Source organism: Sus scrofa, chromosome 1, assembly GCF_054392235.1.
Source record: "Sus scrofa isolate SSC_HxYL_T2T_F1_AM1 chromosome 1, Sscrofa_HxYL_maternal_Yorkshire_Landrace_v2.0, whole genome shotgun sequence".
In the NCBI taxonomy this organism is placed as follows: domain Eukaryota; kingdom Metazoa; phylum Chordata; class Mammalia; order Artiodactyla; family Suidae; genus Sus; species Sus scrofa.
The window spans coordinates 131,687,584-131,708,190 of NC_139383.1; the positions used below are offsets into that span (position 1 = coordinate 131,687,584).

Below are 20,607 nucleotides of genomic sequence, written 5' to 3' on the forward strand. Positions count from 1 at the left end.
TTACCAGAGTGATGGGGGCCTCATAGAATCAGAAGTGTTTCTTCCTCTGTAATTTTTGGAATTGTTTGTGAAGTATTTAAATTTTAAAAACTAAGTATAAGTAAAATTTCAGTTCATCATGTACACTAGTCACATTTTAAGTAGTTATTATCCCTATGTGACTATTATTCAGTGCAGATATCAAACATATCCATCATTACAAAAAGTTCTATGGGCAGCACTGACTTGAATAAGATGAAAAGTTTAATCCATTGACAGAACTTGAGACATCACCTTGGATATCAGTCATCCAGCATGTATAGAACTGTCTTTTGCCTTGCCACTTACAGCTTCCTAATTTTAGAAGTATAGTGGCCTAAGATTATATGTTATCTTATTCATCCATTCATTAATCCAACAAAATAACCAAATTAATTTCCTATCTGACTTCTTAAATTTCCCTTCATATTTTGCTGTTTGAAGGGATTGGATTCTTTTTCCTTTTATCTTATTTTTGTTGTATTTGGTTATTTTTTTGTCTTTTTTTATCTTAGGGCCACACTCTTGGCATATGGAGGTTCCCAGGCTAGGAGTCCAATTGGAGCTGTAGCTGCCAGCCTACACCACAGCCACATCAACGCCAGATCCAAGCCACATCTTCAACCTACACCACAGCTCACAGCAATGCCAGATCCTCAAACTACTGAGTGAAGCCAGCGATCAAACCTGCATCCTCGTGGATGCTAGTCAGATTTGTTTCTGCTGAGCCACAATGGAAACTCCAGTTTTATTTGATTTTTGTTTGTTTATGCTCTGAGATGAACTGCTTTCAGCATCATACAGATTTTTGCTCTATCCAATATGGCTTCAATCAGTAGAAGAAAGTGTGCCACTCTCTTTAAAAGACACTAGCTCAGGAACTTTGTAAGTAGAACCTAGATCTGTATAAAATTCTATGACTGCCCTTTTTACAGTCGGATTTCTGATCCATGAACTCATCTTACTTAATTCACATTGATACTAATTTACGTCAGTTACCTAAAATAACTCTTCTATGAGTCTCTCAAAGATTCCTTAAAGACCAGATTTAAAATTTTTAAAGTCTATTTAAGACGTATTTAGTAGACCACTTTATAAGGAGAGAAACATCATGGGGCATAGTAGGATAAAGGATACATCAAGTGTTTAAATTTTGGTCTTAGAAAAGATTTTACTTCTACTTTTAAATGATTTTACTTGAAGCTATTCTAAACTTTGCTGAGTAGGTTGCTAAGTTACTTCCTTTCACAAAATCTGGCAATTAAGAGTCGAGGACAAGTTAAGAAAAGGGGGGGAGGAAGGAATGAACATCATACTTTTTAAAAGAACTTGAGGAACAAAGGGGTTTTGTTTTACATGAGTAAGTGTATACATGAGTATTATAAGCATTTTTCAGCCACCTTGAGCCGGAGACAATTACAAAATTGTAAGATCCAGCCTTTTTTTCTTCTGGGTTTTTCTTTTCTTTTAATTAAAAGCACAAGACATAAACCACAACTCAACAAACTTATTATTAAAGTAAATAATGAAATAAATAGAAGACTTTAGTTGCCTTAGGTAATCAGGTTTTAGGAAGTGGGTTGTATCAATTTTTTAGCAACAATTTGGACTTTAGATAATAAACATGGCTCAATGGAAAAATAAGAAGGGGAGCAGGAGGGGTCTTCATACCAGAGATTTAGTTAGAGTTCAATTTTAGTATTTTTTTTTTTAGTATAAATGTCATAAAGCCCAATTTGTGTCAAATAAAAATCCATTTTCAAATAGTTTAAATGATCTTCAGACATTGGAAGAAAAGATTTTTGCTATACATGTTATTGGTCAATAAAGATATCAGATGGAAAAGCCATAGTTTCTTGAATGCTTAGAATTTAAAACTAGAAAGCAGTATCTCAAGTATACATTAGAAACCAATAAATTATAATATCGTGTTTACTTGACTATTTCTCCTCCTAGGAGATGGGCAGGCACAGGAGACTCTAAATAAAATATACATTGTTACCATGCATTCATCTCATAAAAATCACTTCCATTTTATGGCTCCAAGTGATTCTGCAAGATGTTCCAAGATTTCAGAAAGTAGAAACCCTACCCCAGCTTAGAGCTGAAGTCTTATTATTTAAGGAAAAACTAAATTGGCTTCTCTAGGTGGTTGCCTCATTATGTATTTGTTTCCTGTCCTGTTACAAATATTCCAATGTGGTCACTGTCTGGGAAATGGGGACTCCAGAATCTCTATCTTTATAGGAGGCTAGAGAACCTGTGTTTGCAAGGCAAACCCCAAATTTATATGTTTATTTGGAACAGCTCTGTCAGGGGAGTAGGGGTTGATGGAAATAATGGGGATAGTGTTCCTCCAAACAATCCTTGGAAATCTCTCTATTCAACGGTATAAATTACAGAAATGATGGAATCTCTATAAATCAACAACTTGCTTATCCAGCCTTATTAGGGAGTAAACTTACCTGCAACTAAATTTTCCAGATAATGTTTTTATTAACTATTTTAATAAAAATGTTCCTGAAAGATAGTTTATACTTCCCTGACTTCTAAAACAATGTAGCAAATAATAATTAACTTTCTGACAATAACCAGGCTACTCAAGATGAAATCTGTAACTCCACTGCATGCTTATATCAATATGAATGCTTGTTCAATAGACAGTGAACAGTGAACACATCCTGAATACCTCTTATACACCAGGACTAGTACTAGTGAGTACACTAAGATAGAAATAGTGTCATCAGTGACGGAAGCCTGCATGAGATGCTGTAGTAGCACAGAGGAGCACCCTGGTCCAATTTGAGACAGTCATGCACTAAAGGAAAACAAGTCACTGGGCTTTTGTAGTCTTTATGCCTGTTTTTTTATAGTTCCCCTGTCTCCTACTTCAAAAAGTGCCTCTTGTCCCTCCTCATTCTTATTAACTCCTAAAAGCCAAATATCATATCTTTCTCATCTGTTTCTTAATGCAAAGTAAAAGTCCTGGCAAGTTTGGGGAATGCTTTTGGTTAAATGCACATTAATGTTTCTGGTAGTCCTATTCCCTCAATGTTCTAGACTTTGCTACAAAACTGTACTAATTTATGAAATAGTGAAACTTACTGAAATAGTAACCCTATTTTACACATCATTCCAGGCCATATAGAATCTGGGTGAGATTCCAACAGTGGTACCATCTTCTATAGAATAAGGTACCTGTACTTTGTAGTAACTTTTTTTATGCTTAACTATATTGTGAATGTTTGACACTTTGGCAAATCTAACATTAGAATATAAGAAGTATACATAAGATAAACATTAAGCAGAAGATAACTTCTCTAAGATAAGTTTAAGCCACATGCTAATAAGTTATACAAGAATTTAGTTTTGGGGTTTAAGAATGAAATGAACTAGAGTGTATAGAGGAGGAGATTCTGGTCACTGCTTGCTGTTTATCTTCCTTTCACTTCTACAACAGCATTATGTGTAGAATGAGCCCCTAACTCTGAGGATACTCCCAGGAGCATTTCTAAGGGATACGAAGAATACAGCAAAGCCTGCAGCCTCATTCTAAGACATTATTTTTGGCACATGGGAGTAAAATTTGCCCTTGAGCCATTCTTTTTCTGAGTCACACACACCCCAAGCTCCCAAAGACAAGGTACTTCCCTTTAAGAAGCCTAAGTTTCTTAATCGGTAATACAATCAAATTGGACCCTGTGATTTCCAAGTTCCTTACTTCTTTAATACTCTGTGATTCTAAAGGAAGCTCAAAGACCCCAGGGTCTGAATTGAGGCCTCTAGGATGTCTCTGTGTCTTGGTTTGTCACATCCCAATCACAGCTGTTGTGAAGTCCCAGAACAGGACCATTGTATTTGTACCCAAATGGCTCTTTCTCCATTAAGTGGCTCGCCATGTAACCTCAATGTAGCAATGCATGAGAAACTGTAGTGTAAGGTCAGTTCAGAGAGTAGAATTGGAAAATGTGTTGCCACAGTCATCCTGAAGGAATAGAATATAGCCATTCTCCATAATTTTTAAGCATTAACTACTCTCTTTTTCTACATTTGGAAAAAAACTCATTACTGGAGTATCTGAAGAGAATAAAGACTAAGATATTCATTAACAAATTTTAACAGAAGCCTACTGAAGACCATCAGTACTGAGTAGTACAAGAAAATGCTGAGGTCTTAGACAACAACAACTCCTTACACAACACAACTATACAATTGTGAACAAATTTTGTGGGCAATGAGAATGACTTTATAAAGAACATATACCCAGGTCATTTCAATAATGGCATATGTTCAAAGTTAATAATTTATAAAAAGTAAAATAGTTCTTTGTCTCAGTACATGTTCAAATATAATGAATGTGAAAAGCAAAGAAAATTCATTTAGTTCAGAGTGAGAAACATCATCTTGCTCACAAATACTTCATCATGGAACTCATACTCAAGAAAACAGTATAACTTTGTAAAACAATAAAATCTTTGAAATAGTAATAGGCACGCTGAAGGAGAAATTACTGGTTTACTTCATTTTATTGCACTTCACGGATATTACATTTTTACAAATTCAAAGTTTAGGGCAAGGCTGCTTTGAGGAGATCTGTAAGCCCCATTTTTCCAAGAGCGTTTGCTCAAGTCTCTATGCCACATTTCGGTAATTCTCACAATAATTTTCATTATCATATTTGTTATGGTGATCTTTGATGTTTCTATCTTAATTGTTTGGGGGCACCATGAACCACACCCATATAATATGGCAAACTTAATCAATTTTTTGTGTCCTGACTGCTCCATTGACTGGCCATTCCCCCACCTCTCTTCCTCTCCTTGGGCCTCCCTGTTCCCTGAGATACAGTATTGAAATTGGGCAAATTAATAACCTTACAGTGGCCTCTTAAGTGTTGAAGTAAAGGAAACCAAAAGCTAGAAATGATTAAGCTTAGTGAGGAAGGCAGTCAAAAGCCATGATAGGCTGAAAGCTGGGCCTCTTGAACCAAACAGCTAAGTTGTAAAGGCAAAGGGAAAGTTCTTGAAGGAAATTAAAAGTGTTACTGCAGTGCATACTAAATGATAATGAATCAAAACAGAACTTATTGTTGATATGGCGAAAGTTTTATTGTTCTGGATAGAAGATCAGACCAGCCACAACAATCGCTTGGGTCAAAACCTAATCCAGAGCAAGGTCCTAACTGTCTTCAATTCTACAAAGGCTGAGAGAGGTGAAGAAGCTGCAGAAGAAAAGTTCAAAGTGATTTCACACTTAATAAACTACAGTATCATGTAAACATAACTTTTATATGCAGTGAGAAAGCAAAAAATTTGTGTGACTCCTTTATTGCAATATTCATTTTATTGCAGTGGTCTGGAACCAAACCCGCATTATTGCTGAGGTATGCCTGTAAATATTAGCAAGAAATAGCTAATTGAAACGGCCATTATTAAAATACCTTCTTATCGCCTATAATACAACCTTCAAATTGACATATTTCTTAATATCTATGACTCCATCGTTATCCTTGCCATATTCAGTCCTTCCTTCTCCATGTGTAACTCTTTGTTGCTTATCTATTTTCTGTATAGTAGTATATATCTGTTAATCTCCCATACTCCTATTTTTTATCTCCTCCACTCCCTTTCCCCTTTGATAACCATAAGTTTATTTTCTGTGTCTGTGACTCTGTTTCTGTTTAATATATACATTCATTTGTATTATTTTTTAGAGTCCACCTATAAGTGATATCTTTCTCTGCATGACTTACTTACGTTAGTAAAATATTCTCTAGGTCCATCCATGTGCTGCAAATGGCAATATTTCCATTATTTTTATGGCTGAATCATATTCCATTATACATATATACCATGTCTTCTTGAGCCAATCATCTGCTTTTTGGGCACTTGGGTTGTTTCTATGTCTTCACTGTTGTAAATATCACTGCTATGAGCATTGAGGTGCATGTATCTTTTCAAATTACAGTTTTTATTTTTTCCTGAATGTATGCCCAGGAGTGGGATTAAAGATCATATGGTAGCTCTATTTTTAGTTTTTTGAGAAACCTTCATACTGTTTTCCATAGTGGTTGCACCAATTTACATTCCCATCAGCAGTGTATAAGGGTTCTCTTTTCTCCACAACTTCTCCAGAATTTTTTTATTTGTAGATTTTTTGATGATAGCTATTCTGACAAGTGTGAGGTAATATCTCATTGTAGTTTTTATTTTCATTTCTCTAATAATTAGCAGTGTTGAGTATTTTTTCATATGCCTATTGGCCATCTGTGTGTCTTCCTTGGAGAAATGTCTATTTAGGACTTCTGCCCATTTTTCAATTGAGTTTTTGGTGTTTTTTTGTTATTGAGTTATTATATGAGCCATTTGTGTATTTTGGATCTTAACCCCTTGTTGGTCACATCACTTCGAAATATTTTATCCCATTCTATAAGTTGTCTTTTTGATTTGTTTATGGTTTCCTTTGTTGTGCAAAAGCTTTTAAGTTTCATTAAGTCCCATTTATTTTTACTTTTATTTCTTTTAACTTGGGAGACTCATCTAAGAAAATATTGCTGCAATTTACTTCAGATAATTGTTTTATCTATGTTCTCTTCTAAGAGTTTTGTGGTGTCATGTCTTATATTTTGATCTTTAAACCATTTTGAGTTTATTTTCGTATATGGTGTGAGAGAATTCTCTAATTTCACTCCATTACATGTAGCTGTCCAGCTTTCCCAACACCCCTTGTTGTAGAGACTGTCTTTTCTCCATTGTATATTCTTGCCTCAGTGTTATAGATTAATTGACTCTAGTTATATGGACTTACTACTGGGTTCTCTATTATGTTCCATTGATCCATGTGTCTCTCTTTGTGCCACTATCATGTTGTTTTGATTACTGTAACCTTGTAGTATTGTCTGAAGACTGAAAAAAAAGTTATGCTTCCAGTTTTGTTCTTTTTCCTCAGAATTGCTTTGGCAATTTTGGGTCTTTTGTAATTCCATATAAATTTTAGGATCACCTGTTCTAGTTCTGTGAAAAATGTCATGGGTAATTGGAGGGGGATTGCATTAAATCTGTAGATTATTATCAATCTGTTAATTAATATTAATTCTTCCAATCTAAAAACATGGAATATTTTTCCATGTTTGGATCATCTTCAATTTCCTTTATCAGTGTAGTATAGTTTTCAGCATATGGATCTTTCCCTCCTTGGTTAAGTTTAATCCATAGGTGGTTTTGGTTTTTTTCTGACACAATTTTAGATAGGATTTTTTTTACTTTAACTTTCTGATATCGCATCATTAGTGTAAAGACATGAGATAGATTTTTGTATATTAAACCTGTGTCCTACTACCTTGCTGAACTCATTTATTAGTTCTCTTTTTGTATGGAGACTTTAGGGTTCCCTATGTATCAGATCATGTCATCTGTAAATAATGAGTTTCAGCTCTTTCCTTCCAATTTGAATACATCTTATTTATTTTTCTTTTCTAATCGATGTGGCTAAGACTTCCAATACTATGTTAAAAAGAAGTAGTGAGCATGGGCATCCTTGTCTTGTTCCAGATTTTAGCGGGAAGGCTTTCATCTTTTCACCATTAAGTATTAGGTTTGCTGTGGATTTGTTGTAAATGCCTTTATTATTTTGAGATATCTTCCCTCTAAACCCACTTTGGTGAGAGTTTTTTTTTTTTTTTATCATGAATGGATGTTGAATTTTGTCAAATGCTTTTTCTGCATCTATTGAGATGATCATGTTTTTGTCTTTCCTTTTGTTAATATAGTATATCAAATTGATTGATTTCTATGTGTTGAACCATCCTTGCAACCCTGGGTAGAATACAACTTCATCATGATATATGGTCCTCTTTATATGTTTTTTGGTTAAGTTTGCTAATATTTTGTTGAGTATTTTCATGTCCACATTCAGTAAAGATATTGGCCTATAATTTTCTTTTTTGTAATGTCTTGTCTGTTTTTGGTATCAGGGTAATGTTGGCCTCATAGAATGAATTTGAGAGTGTTCACTCCTCTGTCTTTTGGAATAGTTTGAGAAGAATAGGTATGAGTTATTTATATGTTTGGTGAAGCTGTCCAGTCCTAGATTTTTATTTGCAGGGAGCTTTATTTAAATGACAGATCCTATGTTATGTCTAATGATCAGTCTGTTCAAATTATCTGTATCTTCTTGATTCAGTTTTGGCAAGCTGTATGTTTCGGTAAACCTGTCCATTTCTTCTAGGTTGTCCAATTTATTGGCATTTAACTATTTTAATATTCTCTTATGGTTTTTTGTATTTCTGTGTTATTTCTCCTCTTTCATTTCTTATTTTCTTTATTTGGGTCCTCTCCCTCTTTTTCTGAGTAAGCCTGGCTAGAGGTTTGTCAATTTTATTTATCTTTTTAAAAAAAAAGCAGCCCTTTTTGTTGATCTTTTCCAATTTTTAATCTCTATTTTGTTTTCTGATCTTTATTATTTCCTTCCTTCTGCTGACTTTGGGTCTTGTCTGTTTTTCTAATTCTTTTAGGTGGTAAACTAGGTCATTTAAGTAGGATTTTTCTTTTTTGCCACATATGGAACCTTAGTTTTGAGGCTAGGGATTGAACATGGACCACAGTGGTGAAAGAACTGGATCATAACCACTAGATCATGAGAGAACTCCCTTTTTCTTATTTCTTGAGGAAAGCCTGTATCATTGAAGTTCCTTTTTAGAACTGTTTTTGCTGCATCCCATAGATTTTATAAGGATGTATTTTCATTGTCATTTATCTTGAGATATTTTCTGATTTCCTTGATTTCATCATTGACCTATTTTATTTTTTAGTAACATATTTAATATCCATGTGTTTGTTCTTTTTTCATTTTTCTTTCTGTGGTTCATTTCTAGTTTCATACCACTGTGGTCAGAAAAGATGCTTGAAATAATTTCTGTCCTCTTAAATTTGTTGGGGCTTCTTTTGTGACCATGTTTGTGACCATTCTCTATCCTAAAGAATGTTCAATGTGTACCTGAAAAGACTGTGTATCCTGGTTTGTTTTTGTTTTCATTTTTGTTTGGATGTACTGTTCTGTAAATATCAATTAAGTCCACTTGACCTATTGTGTCATATAGGACCTCTGCTGCTTTGTTGTTTTCTGCCTGGAAAATCTCTTCATTGATGTCAGTGGGGTGTTAAAGTCTCCTACTCTTATTATATTCCAGTCAATTTCTCCCTTTATACCTGTTAGGATTTGTTTTATGTGCTTCTGTATTGGGTGCATATATGTTAATGAGTGTAATATCTTCTTGTATTGATCCCTTCTTTATAACATAAAGAAATCAGATGATGACCTATGGGAGTTCTCTTGTAACTGACTCTTTGTCTTTCTCTTGCTGCCTTTAGAATCCCCTCTTTATCTTTAACTTTTGCCATTTTAATTATGATGTGTCTTGGTTTGGGTCTGTTTGGGTTCACCTTGTTCAGGAAACTCTGTGTGCTTCCTGTACCTGGATACCTGTTTCCTTCTTTAGATTTGGCAAGTGTTTAGCCATAATTTCTTCAAATACATTTTCAATCCCTTTTCCTCTCTCTTCTCCCTCTGGACCCCCTATTATGCATAGGTTGGCATGCTTTATATAGTATACCATAGTTCTTTTATGTTTTTTTCATTTGCCTTTCTGTCTGCCATTTGATTGGGAAATTTCCATTATTCTGTATTCCAGATCACTTATTCATTCTTCTGTGTTATTTAGTCTGCTATTAATTGCTTCTAGATTGGTTTTTATCTAGGCAATTGAGTTGTCTAATTTTGATTTGTTCATTTTTATATTTTATAGTTCCTTGTTACAGTAATCTGAATTTCTATGGTTAATCTTTTAATTCTTTTACTATTTTTATTATCTCCTTTTTGAACTTGGGATCTGGTGGACTAGTGAACTCCGTTTTATTACTTGTTCTTTTGGAGGATTTCTCTTGTCTTTTAATTGGGAGTAGTTCCTCTGCTTATTAACTTTCTCTTTCTCTATGAAATTAGGAGAAACAGTTATCTATTGTAGTCTTGAAGCTGTATTTTTATGTAGGAGCACCCCTGTGTATACTGAGTGTAATATTTTTGGTGCAAAGACAGTTTTTCATATGGATACCAGCCACATTTTTCCTCAGAGTATGCTGGATGTTATCCCCTGATAGGCATTGTGTTTGTTGTTGGAGTAAACAGAGCCTGCACTGGGCAGAGGCCTCCTCTTTGCTCTGTGGTTGTCATAGCCTTGTCACTGTTGGTGTCTGCTCCCCAGTTGTTGGAGTAGAAGCCCTGAGGGTCAGGTTCAGTTAGGTTCTGTTGCCCTTGAGGCTGTGCTCTGCCTTAAAGAAGGTGACCACTGAAGCAGGTGAGGATCGTGTGGTCACAGCAGACTTATGTACCACCCATGTAGGCATCTGTTGTTCTGCCAGGAAGCAGCCCAAGGTCACTTCCCTTTCTCCATTGTGTTCCCACACATCCCAGACCTGGTGCTAGGCTGTGGTATAGAGTAGGATGCTGCTTGGGGCCAGGGCACTATGGCTGCAGGAATGAAGGTGGTTGTGCTGCTGTCTGGACCTGGGCTACCTCTATCCATGCCAGATCTGGTTCCAAGCTGTAGTGTCAGGTGATTGGAGCCAGGGCACTTCCTTTGGGATAAACCACTACATACTTCTCCTCAGGGGCTCTCCACCCAAGACTCAGTATTCAGATACTGTGCATTTCTGTATCATCACCCATTGCATGTGCCAACAAAGTCCACCACAGCTAGACCCACCTCTACTGTGCAAGAAGTGACAATGAGCTTTGCAGTCAAAGCCAAAACAAACCCCTGGCTCTCTGGGCTATATCCATGAAGCTAGATTGAGTCCTTTCTCAGGGTCTGCCAGAGATTCAGTGCTTAGACACTGCATATATTTGTAGACCTGCCTGGTAAGATTGAGGAGTGTAGTGAGGTGGCAACTGCCAATGCAGGCCTCTCTCTGCCCTGATTGTTAGCAAGCCAGTATGCATGCAATCCTCACAAGTGGAGCCTGGGCTCCTCCAGTCCCTCCATCTGTCCCAACAGATGTCCCAGCAGGCAAGGGGCTCTTCAGGGTGAAGGTCTGCCTGTATGAGCCTTTTCTTCTTCACAAACCATTCCTAGGGGAGCAGATTCCATCCTGATGCCTTTTTTTTCCTCCATCCTACCTGGCTATGCAGAGATCTTCCCTGCAGCTTTGGTTATATAGATCTTCTGTCCATTTCCAGTTGGTTTTCTGTGAGAATTGTTCTACATGTAGATGTATTTTTGATGTGAATATTAGGTGAACTTCACATCCTCCTTCTCTGCCATCTTGATCTCCCCTCCAGGTTCCTCTCTTTTTTTTTTTAAGGAAAACTATGCTCTCAAACCTAGATATCATTAGAGGGGAAAATAAACTCAGAATGCATCATAAATAGCAGCAGACTTTTATCTAAAATCTATTTCAGAGAACTTATAATCCTATTCAGTATAACATAATCATCCAGACCCTCACAGATTCTGTGCTTGTTAGGATGGAGTATGGTCTACTGTTAGCACTGCCTCCCAGACGTTAGTGATGCCATTAAGGAGCCTGCTTAAACAGATTCCATAGCTGATGGAGAGAATTGATCACTCACATTGCTGAGAAAGTAGTCTGGAGTGCAGAGAAAACTAAGTGTTCTTTTCCTTGATTCTAGGAGCTTTATATTTAAATTATAATTGAAGATACTTTCTGACTAGTTTAGATCTTTATATGAAAAACACAAGTTTTATTCAAGTTTATTTTGAGACTCTTTGTTGTTAAGCCATTCATTATTTTCCTTCTGGATATCTCATTTGAGATATAATACTCAGGAAATTAAGGTCATAAGGTTAAGTGCCAGAGGACAAATCCACTGGACTTTTCCTAACATTCTTATACCAGATAAATAAGTTTATCATGAGCATCAGAGACAGCCTTGAAGGGAACACAAATGTGTTTTAAATGAGCCAATTGCATTCAGAGAGTGTTGGAGGTAACAGTGAAGTGTGTCTCAGGTTGGAGAGTAGGGCCATAGAAAGACAGTCTCATCCTCGATGTCTTGGTGACTGCACAGGTTTAAGAGCTTGTAGTTTATCACTGAGGTGAAGGTCTTAACACCGGATGAAGCATGCTTCCTTGAGTCATTTACCAGTTGCCACTTCAGAAAGGAAGTGTCTGCTTTGCCAGACACAGACATGGATTAAGACCAGGGTTTGAGACACAGCCACAGGCTGTAACATAAACTGACAGTAGAAGAGCCCCAGCCTCACTAGCAAAACACTTATATCTTCTGCTTACCATCCTTTTTCTGTGTGGTTAGCAAGGCCAGGCTACCTGTGGCAGCCAACCCATGCTGCCAGTCACTCCCTGAGACTCTCAGAATTCAAAGGACTTTGAGGTTCTCAGTATATGTAGAAATGAAGAACAGTATGAACAGAATTACCAAAATGTTAGTACATTTTTTAATATTTACATTTAACAAACTGCTGCCTTTAAAGCACACACACAAAAACCCATGAAAATAGTAATTTGGGGATTTGTGTAACTACTAAGTCCTGGTGCACTGTGACAGGGTGGTGCAGATAATGGGATACAAGTTTAAAGTGGTCTGATGGGCATTGTCTTCTTTGGATCCTCTCAGTGTAACTCCAGACATAATATTCATATTTGCCCTTGAGATCCTTCACAACTGGGAGGCCCAAGCAAGAGGGTTCCCTTGGTCTCCCATGAAGGATATATTTACCTCTCCTGAATATTCCTAATTGGAAATCTTTCCTTAACCATAAGCCTATCACACCACCTGCTCCAACTTACCGTGATATTCTAAGGGAGGCAAAAAGACAATTTGCAAGGAACCAAAAGGATTTTAGAATGTAAGTTGACTCCATACTATTGTTAAATATAAATCATAAACTCTTTTAGAGCTGGAAGTGACCACAGAAATTATCTACAGCTAAGGTCCTTATTTTACTGACAAGAAGAATCACCTCTGAGCGTCTTATAGAATTGGAGATTCTTTTCAGGTAAATGTCAAGGATGCATGTGGTAACCATGGAACCATGGCATGCACGTGTCAGGGATTGAAAGAAGGAAGGAAGTTTTGCTGTGGTCTGGGTTGAGGGGTGGGATTTACCCCAATGTGGAGAGACCAGGACAAACTCCAGGGAATAGAGATGGGAGTATTGTTTATTTACAAAGATGAGCCCTGGAAGAACAGAAAGGTTGTCTGCAGTAAAAGGAATTTCTTGGAATTGGGATGGCAGCAGGGGTTGTATTGAGGAAAGCAAGGCAGGGAGGTCTTTTCTGAAATGTTTGCTTGGGGAAACATTGTCAGGTTTTGTTTTCTTGGATTTGTGTGTGTGTGTGCTTAACTAAAATGATTACTCCTGGCCAGTTATGGGATTCTTAAGTGCCAGGAAGCCGAATGGCTTAATGAGGATATCCATCAGTTTTTATGAGAACAAACTGGCAGGTCCACTTCTTTTACCTATGATATAAAGGTCACTGCCTACCTGTCTGATTGCCTTGAAGAGAGAAAGGATATGCATCCTACCCTTTGGGTACCTGATGCTCTTCAGGAACACGTCAAAGAGAAGTAAACTGAAGAGCAGCCAGCTCAGTCCTATCCAGCAAGCAGGACTAAAGTCTGAGCCTCTCCTTTCCCTGAGTCCCCCTCCCCCTCCCACCAACATACATACATGCATATACATGCACACAGACACACACACAGAGCCCTTAGGTTTCATATTTTCAGTGGGAAGAATAGGAGTGGGCACCTTACAAGTGGCCTCATGTGGAAGCAGCAAAGGAGTCCAGGCCATAACCAGGTGACACAGGTGATGCCTTTGGCACATGTTTCTAAGGGGGGATGTGCTGGGGGATTCCTCACACCAAGTAGTGCATGGCAAGGGGACAGTGAAGAATTATTTTGTAAGGGACTTTTACTGGACACCAGCATGTTGTTGATTTATTCTTTTTCAGTGAGAACTGCCTACTTTATTTCAAAATTTAACTCCAAACTTTGATTTTATAGAGAAAAGCACAGAATTAATGAAGAAATAAAACTCCTACGAAAGCAACAGGAAAGAGCTGACAAGGAGCTTCATAGGTTTGTTTCTTATTCAACTTGTAGGGCTTAAAAAATACTTTGAACAAATGTGTTATATAAATCACAATGGGTTTATTATGTAAAAATGCGTTCAGATAACTGGAGGTTTTCTACTCAACAGATCTGGAATCACACTAACCTTTTTATCCACATAATAATCACTTATTCTGCTAATTTATATAACTGCTCAACATTATCATCATCTCCTTTTACTCCACCAGACGTAGGACTTAAGCTGAGGGCCTTTTAAAAATAGACCCATAAGCATGCCTCACCCTAGGGAAGATGTAAACTAGGAAAAAAAAAATCTATTTAGCTGGTCTCTTTTGAGCCTTATACTTCAGCAAAGTATATCTGGAATTATAAGAAAACTATGCTTCCTACAGACTTCATGGAATAATTTTTAAATGTTTCACTTGAAAATTGCCAATGAAATTAATAGCCTTATACCCTTTTTCATTTTTCTTTCTTCATCTTTGTCTCCTTTGCTAGTGTTTCTCCCTTGTTCCAAGTCTCTGTCTTTCCTTGCCTAGACCACCTCTGTCTTTATCCATGGATGTCTAGAAAGATTCCTATCCATCCAGCTACTCAGCTCCTTCATAACTATGTGTTGAATGAGTACATGGTGACAGGAATCATGATAGATTCCTGGATCCTCACCCTCAGCAAGCTTACAGTCTAGTAAGCGCTCTCACACTTTAGCCTTTTCCATCTCTCCTCCCACCCCAGATCTTCCCCTTACCAGTTTTCTCTCCCCACTGACACATCTTAAAAATCTGCACGGAAGCCTGGTGAGTGGAACTAGTTAAGGGAATACTGCGTGAACTGCCTCACTGATGAGGATGCTTCACTGCTGGGATGCAAGGTCACCCAGTGGTTAGAATTGAGGGCTCAAGTCACAATACTTGGGTTCAAATCCTCTTCCTTATTAGCTGTATCACTGGGGGCAGGTTACTTAACCTATCTGAGCCTCTTTCATCATCTACAATATAGGACAATGGTAGTGGAACCTACTTCCTAAAGCTGTTATCAGAGAAACTGAATTTATGTAAGGTGGTGGCAAATGCCTGGCATATTACACTGTTTGTAAATGTTGGATCTTGGTTGGTGATGGTATAAAAACAACTAGTTTGGTTACAAATTTTCTTTATTTCATGATTAGACTCCAAGCAAAGGTTACCAAGAAAACTTACGAAGTTAAGAATGACTTTGAGAATTTCCTACATAGACTGGTATGTTTCTTTTCTGAAAATAATTGAGAATTCTCTATCTAATTTCTCTTATATAGACTGTAAAATATTTAATAAGGTATATATGGTTTCACATCCAAGTTACAATGGCAGGATAGAACACACACTTGTTATGTATTCATCCACATACACATTTAGGACAATCTCTGTCTTGTGTATTAGTTTCAACCTTAGGCCAATTACCCCATCCCTTGGTTCCAACCAATAGCACTTCATGCAACTGAAAACCAAGTGCAGTCAGAATTTCAAACTCATAGAAAAGTATTGGTGTTTGAAATCATATTTTATTTGCCGTTCATAATTCAACAAAAATGTATTAGATTCCAACTACTGTGGTAGATGAATGATTCTGCCCTCAATTAAAAGGAACATAAGGAGATGGTCCCATCTTTCCAGCTTTGTCCCCTTGCCTTCTGCTCCTCCTTAACTTAAAGGTCCTTCTTCCCTTCCAACAAGCAAGACCATATGGAGAACAGTGTAAATCCGGAGGTTGGACTGAGGTCAGGAATAAGAGAGAGCTTTTTATTTCCAGCATGTCAGGCTTCCACGTAAAAATTGAGAGCTATCTTCATTAGCTACTAGTGTAATATCAAAAAAAAAAGGGGGGGGGTCAAATAATCTAACCAGATTCCTATATGAACCAGAAAGTAATGGAAAGGAGTAACCTGGGTGTTTAATATTAAAGAAATAATACTCTTCTTTACTTATACACAAAAACATTCTTCCACTTTTCATTATCTCTCTTTAACAACTACTGCTAGAGACATGAGTACAGAGAGAGATTTATTTAGTATAAGAGAACTGTGCTGGTAAAGGGCAAGTGACCTCAGCTGGCAGGTAGTAAATGGCCCAAGTATTAGGAAAACTGCAAGAGCTGTGGAAACCATAGCACACTGACAAGTCCATGCCTCACCAAAACAAGGCAGCTACTTCCTCACCTCTAGTTTATTGTGGCTCTGAAGGAATGGAGGCCAAACTAATTAAATCGGCAGACCAGACAGGCCTAAAAGCTGCTGCTCTGCAACCCCTAATCTAAATGCTGGACTTGGAGCTCTCCAAAAACTGGCTCCAGCCAATACAGCCAATCTTATTCCCCATATATCCCAAGGCAAAGCCTGCACTCCCACTAAATCTTCTGAATGCATCCTGTTAACACATTATCATAGACTTTGCTCACCTGCAAAGCCTGCTCCCCATCTTTCAAATTCCATTCATCTTTTAGGGCCCTGCTCAAATTCCATCTTCTACCTGAAGCTTTTTTTTCCCGAAGCATTTTTTTCCCGTGGTTCTAGCCCCATCTTTTCCAGACAAGTTCATTATCTTACATTTCTAGAATAACACTTGGTAATGTTTTCATTGTAAAATAATTTTTTTTCCCTTCAAGCCAGGCATTGAGGTAAATACAGTCTGTTGAAAACAACTATGTCCTCCAAAGCAGAGTGGGCACTAGAAATTTTTACTTACCTATTTTGTAAAGAAGGTATCTCATGGTGAAAAATTTAAATAGAATAGCAAAGCAATGGCAAGTGCCTTTTTTCTTTTTCACAGTAATCTAGCCATCTTCAAATAATTATATAACAACCACAGATCTTCTGTGGAAAATGGAAAAGTATTAAAAACAAAGGATTATAATTTTAAATCAATTTTAAAACTCAAAATTAATAAATTTGACTTGTTTTCTCAAGTGTTTTCCTTTCTGCTAAGAATGAAAATGCACCAGAAGTTTATTTTAGAATAGAATAATGAATTTCCTAGTACTGTATATGACTGTTCCTTTTGAGAAAGGTTTTAACCAGCTTTGCCTCAGCTTCCCTGAAACTGAGATTTAAGATGATGATGTCCAATCTTTGAGCTTCACATTAATAAGCAAAAACAATCATAGACTAATAGAAAATTGTGATAATTTTCTGGATAATTTATACAACTGCTGCTCTCTCAGTTATTTGATTATATCAGCAAAATGCTTTTTGGTCTAAATCTTCATATAATTCAGGAAGACCTTCTTGCAGTCTATCCACGAGAGAGGACCATTCATTTACCATCACCACATAGCCAAACTTTCTGCCCACTCTTTTTTTTTTTTTCCCCACTCTTGACAAACATTTAAGGCACCCACCAACACCCTTTCCTAATCCCAGAACCCACTCTAAGCCTTTTCATACATTCACCTGCATGCCTGCACACCTGCCCTACATTGGTCCACAAATACAAACCTAGCTAGACATACAATGAAGGATGCAAGGCACAGGTGGGATTTTCTAGAACAGTAAACATACCTCCTAGATTAGAGAGATATTTGAGAAAAGGTAGGCTGCAGTGGGAAGAAAGTACATTTTAGGAACAAATTGAATTATTTGAATTAACATCCAGATAATTCTCTATTTCAGTGTGAATAGAGATAAGAACCTAGTGTCTAAGGTTCTCTATTGTGATAGAGAAAGCGTGGGGCCAAAAGAATTGAAATGGTTGTTTACGGGATATCATATGGTTAGAAAAAAAAATCTAAATGAGCCTGGGATTTTGTTCCTAAATCCATCTTATGAAAAAAAAAAAAAGTTATGTGATCCTCCTCATCTTAATAATGGGGGAATGTCACATTCAAGTATATAACATTCTTGATAATGTATTATCTTAATAGCGTACTGAAGCTGAAGGTGAGAGAGAATTTCTAGCATCACTATCATCATCATTAACAACAACAGAAGACCACAACTTAGAGGAAAAAGAATGCCAAGAGAAACCAAAAACTTAAGAAAATTGCATAAAACTTGGTTGTATCAATTTAATCATAGTAGTGTGTTTAATTCAAGTACAATCTATGAGGTCAGTATTAATGGTCTTTATCCATTTGTCTTTAAAAATCTTAAATCAGTAAATTTCAGTAAATCATCCTGAGGAGATCTGTCCAAGCATAATTTTGGCTCTTATTGGTAGAAAACATTTTAAGATGGAAAAATAATCGTTATGAAGCATAGCCGTTTCTTTGGAAATACATCTTGATAATAGCAACCGTTCATCATAATACAAAACAGAAAGGGGATTGATTTACTGTGGCATAAGAAGTCCTGCCAGTTCCTAAATGCTCTAAATAGTTTCTCGGAGATTTTTTTACATTGTTTAGGCCTCAAGGAAAACCAAAGCTCCACCTCCAGGCTTGGTAGCAAACAAACTCTGCTTCTCAGGCGCTAAGCTTCGGCCGCTCTTCTGGTAATAAGCTTCATGCACATTTGCTAAGAAGCTGGGCAACTTGTCAGCAAGTACTATCGATACTGTGCAGCCTCCCCATCCTGCTCCAGTGAGTCGTGACCCTTGAGCCCCAAATTTCCTAAAACAATTAGAAAAAAAATTAGAGCCTTCAAATGGAAATGAGGGTGATTTTCTAGGCAGTGCTTTAGAATACAGAGCCTACCCAAATACTTAGAAGAGAGTATATGGTATATTTTGTGGGGTATTTTTTTTTTTTCAGTATCATCAAACATGTTAGGACATTAAGCAATACATACTGCTGTCAGGAGGTGATTTGAAATTTAATTATCTAAAACTAAGACAAAGCCTGGTTTTGCCTCTTAGGTAGTAAAAGTTAGTGTTACGCCTGTTTCATGAGGGCTGGCAAGCAGTCCTGATTCCATAAAGCCAGCACCTGAAGAGCTGTACAGCAATCCTACAGGTGATCAGGAAGAGGGAGTGAAAAGAAAACAGGCAACAGACATGATCAGCAATATGAACTAGAAGGCTGCTCCCTATGAAGGCAAATCAAAATTTGAAGTGCAATTCTTATACACATGAGAGGGCTCCTCTGGTGGCTATTTAAGCTGCATTCAGTTCCTTAGAACAAATAAGCCTAGATGTGTGCTGAATAAACTTACCAAAAAAGAACATGTTATTAAACTCTATAGCAGTTTGTCTGTTTAATCTCTAAAGGGAAACCATGCAGACCTTTCCACAAAGAGGCTGGTGGCTTCTGCAGGTCCATCCCCATTTTCCCTGTACTTTCCAGAACTGGTCTGACAACTAGACTCAAAATTTACCATCAGACAAAGTGTGTGATTGAGATGGAAACTACAATATAAGCCAGCACACAGCAAGAGGTAATTTTAGTCACCATCAACCAGGCATAGTTTCAAACCTAAGATCTGCACCAAGTGAAAGGCCCTACACAAAGTCCAAGGATCACTCATCTTGAAAAGATGCAATTTATTCTGACAATAAAAGTTAACATGTACTTCCAATTCTTCCTAATAAAATTTACTCCAAATTCACAGCAGATTAAAACTCCACAATTAATTTAGTATAGTTCTGTCCCTTTTTTCCATCTAAATAAGCTACTTTATTTCCTGGAAAATATCAATAGAATATTACCCCTACTCTAGGACATCAGAATTATTGCACATCAGTAATTCATTTTCCCTTCAATGATATTCTCAAATGATTTCTTTTCATGGTCTGTTTTACTCATTCAAATACGCTTTTCATATGAAAGTAGATGTTGAAGGAGGACAACAAAAATGCTTACAAATAAATAAAGATTACTCCTCACCTCCTACCCCTTAAAAATTGACCTTAGGGCCCACTAGCTGAACTGAGCCCAGACTCCTATCATCCAGGCTGAAAAGGTTCTCCAGCCCTGGGATTCTAGGATTACTTTGAGCTCCTAAGTCAGCAGAGGGCTAGCTGGTAATTTGGTTACTTAAAAAAAGAAGTTTTCATGCAGCCACAGCAAACTATCTTTGCCTATAGAGGATGATGAGAAAAACTGAGGTATCACTAGGTAACTCCGAAAGACACTAAAATCTGGTCATCAAAGCCAGCATGGTATGGTTTAAAGAAGAAGAGTGTGCCCTCTTACTTGATTTTTTAAGACTCAAAACTATGCCATTTTTCTAACTCAAGTCAGCCAGGTCTTTTATGGTCTTTAATGAACTTCTAGGCATTATTTTCTTACATTGTCTCCTTTGAACAGTTTTTGAAAACTGTGGTTTCAAAACCAAACCTAAAGCAAACTGAAAATGTTGTTTCTAAGTGGATGCAAAACCCATAGGAATTGTGTCAGGGGACCTACTTTCCTTCGGATCCTGCCAGTTTCCAGAGGGCAGAAGCTAGAAGTCTTTCCAGGTAAATACATTCACTTTTGAGTCTCCAGAGCTAGGATGTCACCACCCTGCCTGCTACAGATGAAAATGAACTAGATTGCAACAACCACATGGTCTGAAATCATCGGGGC

General features: G+C 37.1%; 3 protein-coding genes across 36 annotated transcripts in view; 2 read left to right on the top strand and 1 right to left on the bottom strand.

The window, feature by feature from the left end:
* FAM227B (family with sequence similarity 227 member B) overlaps positions 1–12,920 on the top strand; it is a 229,275-nt gene extending 216,355 nt beyond the window's left edge. Inside the window, exon 14 of the mRNA XM_084970593.1 lies at positions 12,824–12,920. Coding sequence (XP_084826719.1) covers positions 12,824–12,905 — 82 coding nt within the window. The 3' untranslated portion in view covers positions 12,906–12,920. The remainder of the gene's footprint in view (positions 1–12,823) is intronic.
* Positions 1–20,607, bottom strand: part of GALK2 (galactokinase 2) — a 254,112-nt gene that overhangs the window by 63,486 nt on the left and 170,019 nt on the right. For 14 of the 34 annotated variants that reach the window (XM_005659628.4, XM_084970584.1, XM_084970581.1 and 11 more), the window contains one exon: positions 15,266–18,711. The exons of the other annotated variants lie outside the window; for them this stretch is intronic. In XM_005659628.4, coding sequence (XP_005659685.2) covers positions 18,504–18,711 — 208 coding nt within the window. In that variant the 3' untranslated portion in view covers positions 15,266–18,503. Of the gene's footprint in view, positions 1–15,265; positions 18,712–20,607 lie in introns of those variants that run through there. 34 annotated transcript variants of the gene reach the window in all.
* Positions 12,963–18,284, top strand: LOC146406371 (protein FAM227B-like; the record flags this gene model as incomplete). The annotated part of the gene is made up of 4 exons (XM_085020617.1): positions 12,963–13,051; positions 14,062–14,136; positions 15,299–15,368; positions 18,025–18,284. Coding segments are annotated over 4 exons (348 nt in total), but the record flags the coding sequence as incomplete, so codon positions are not given.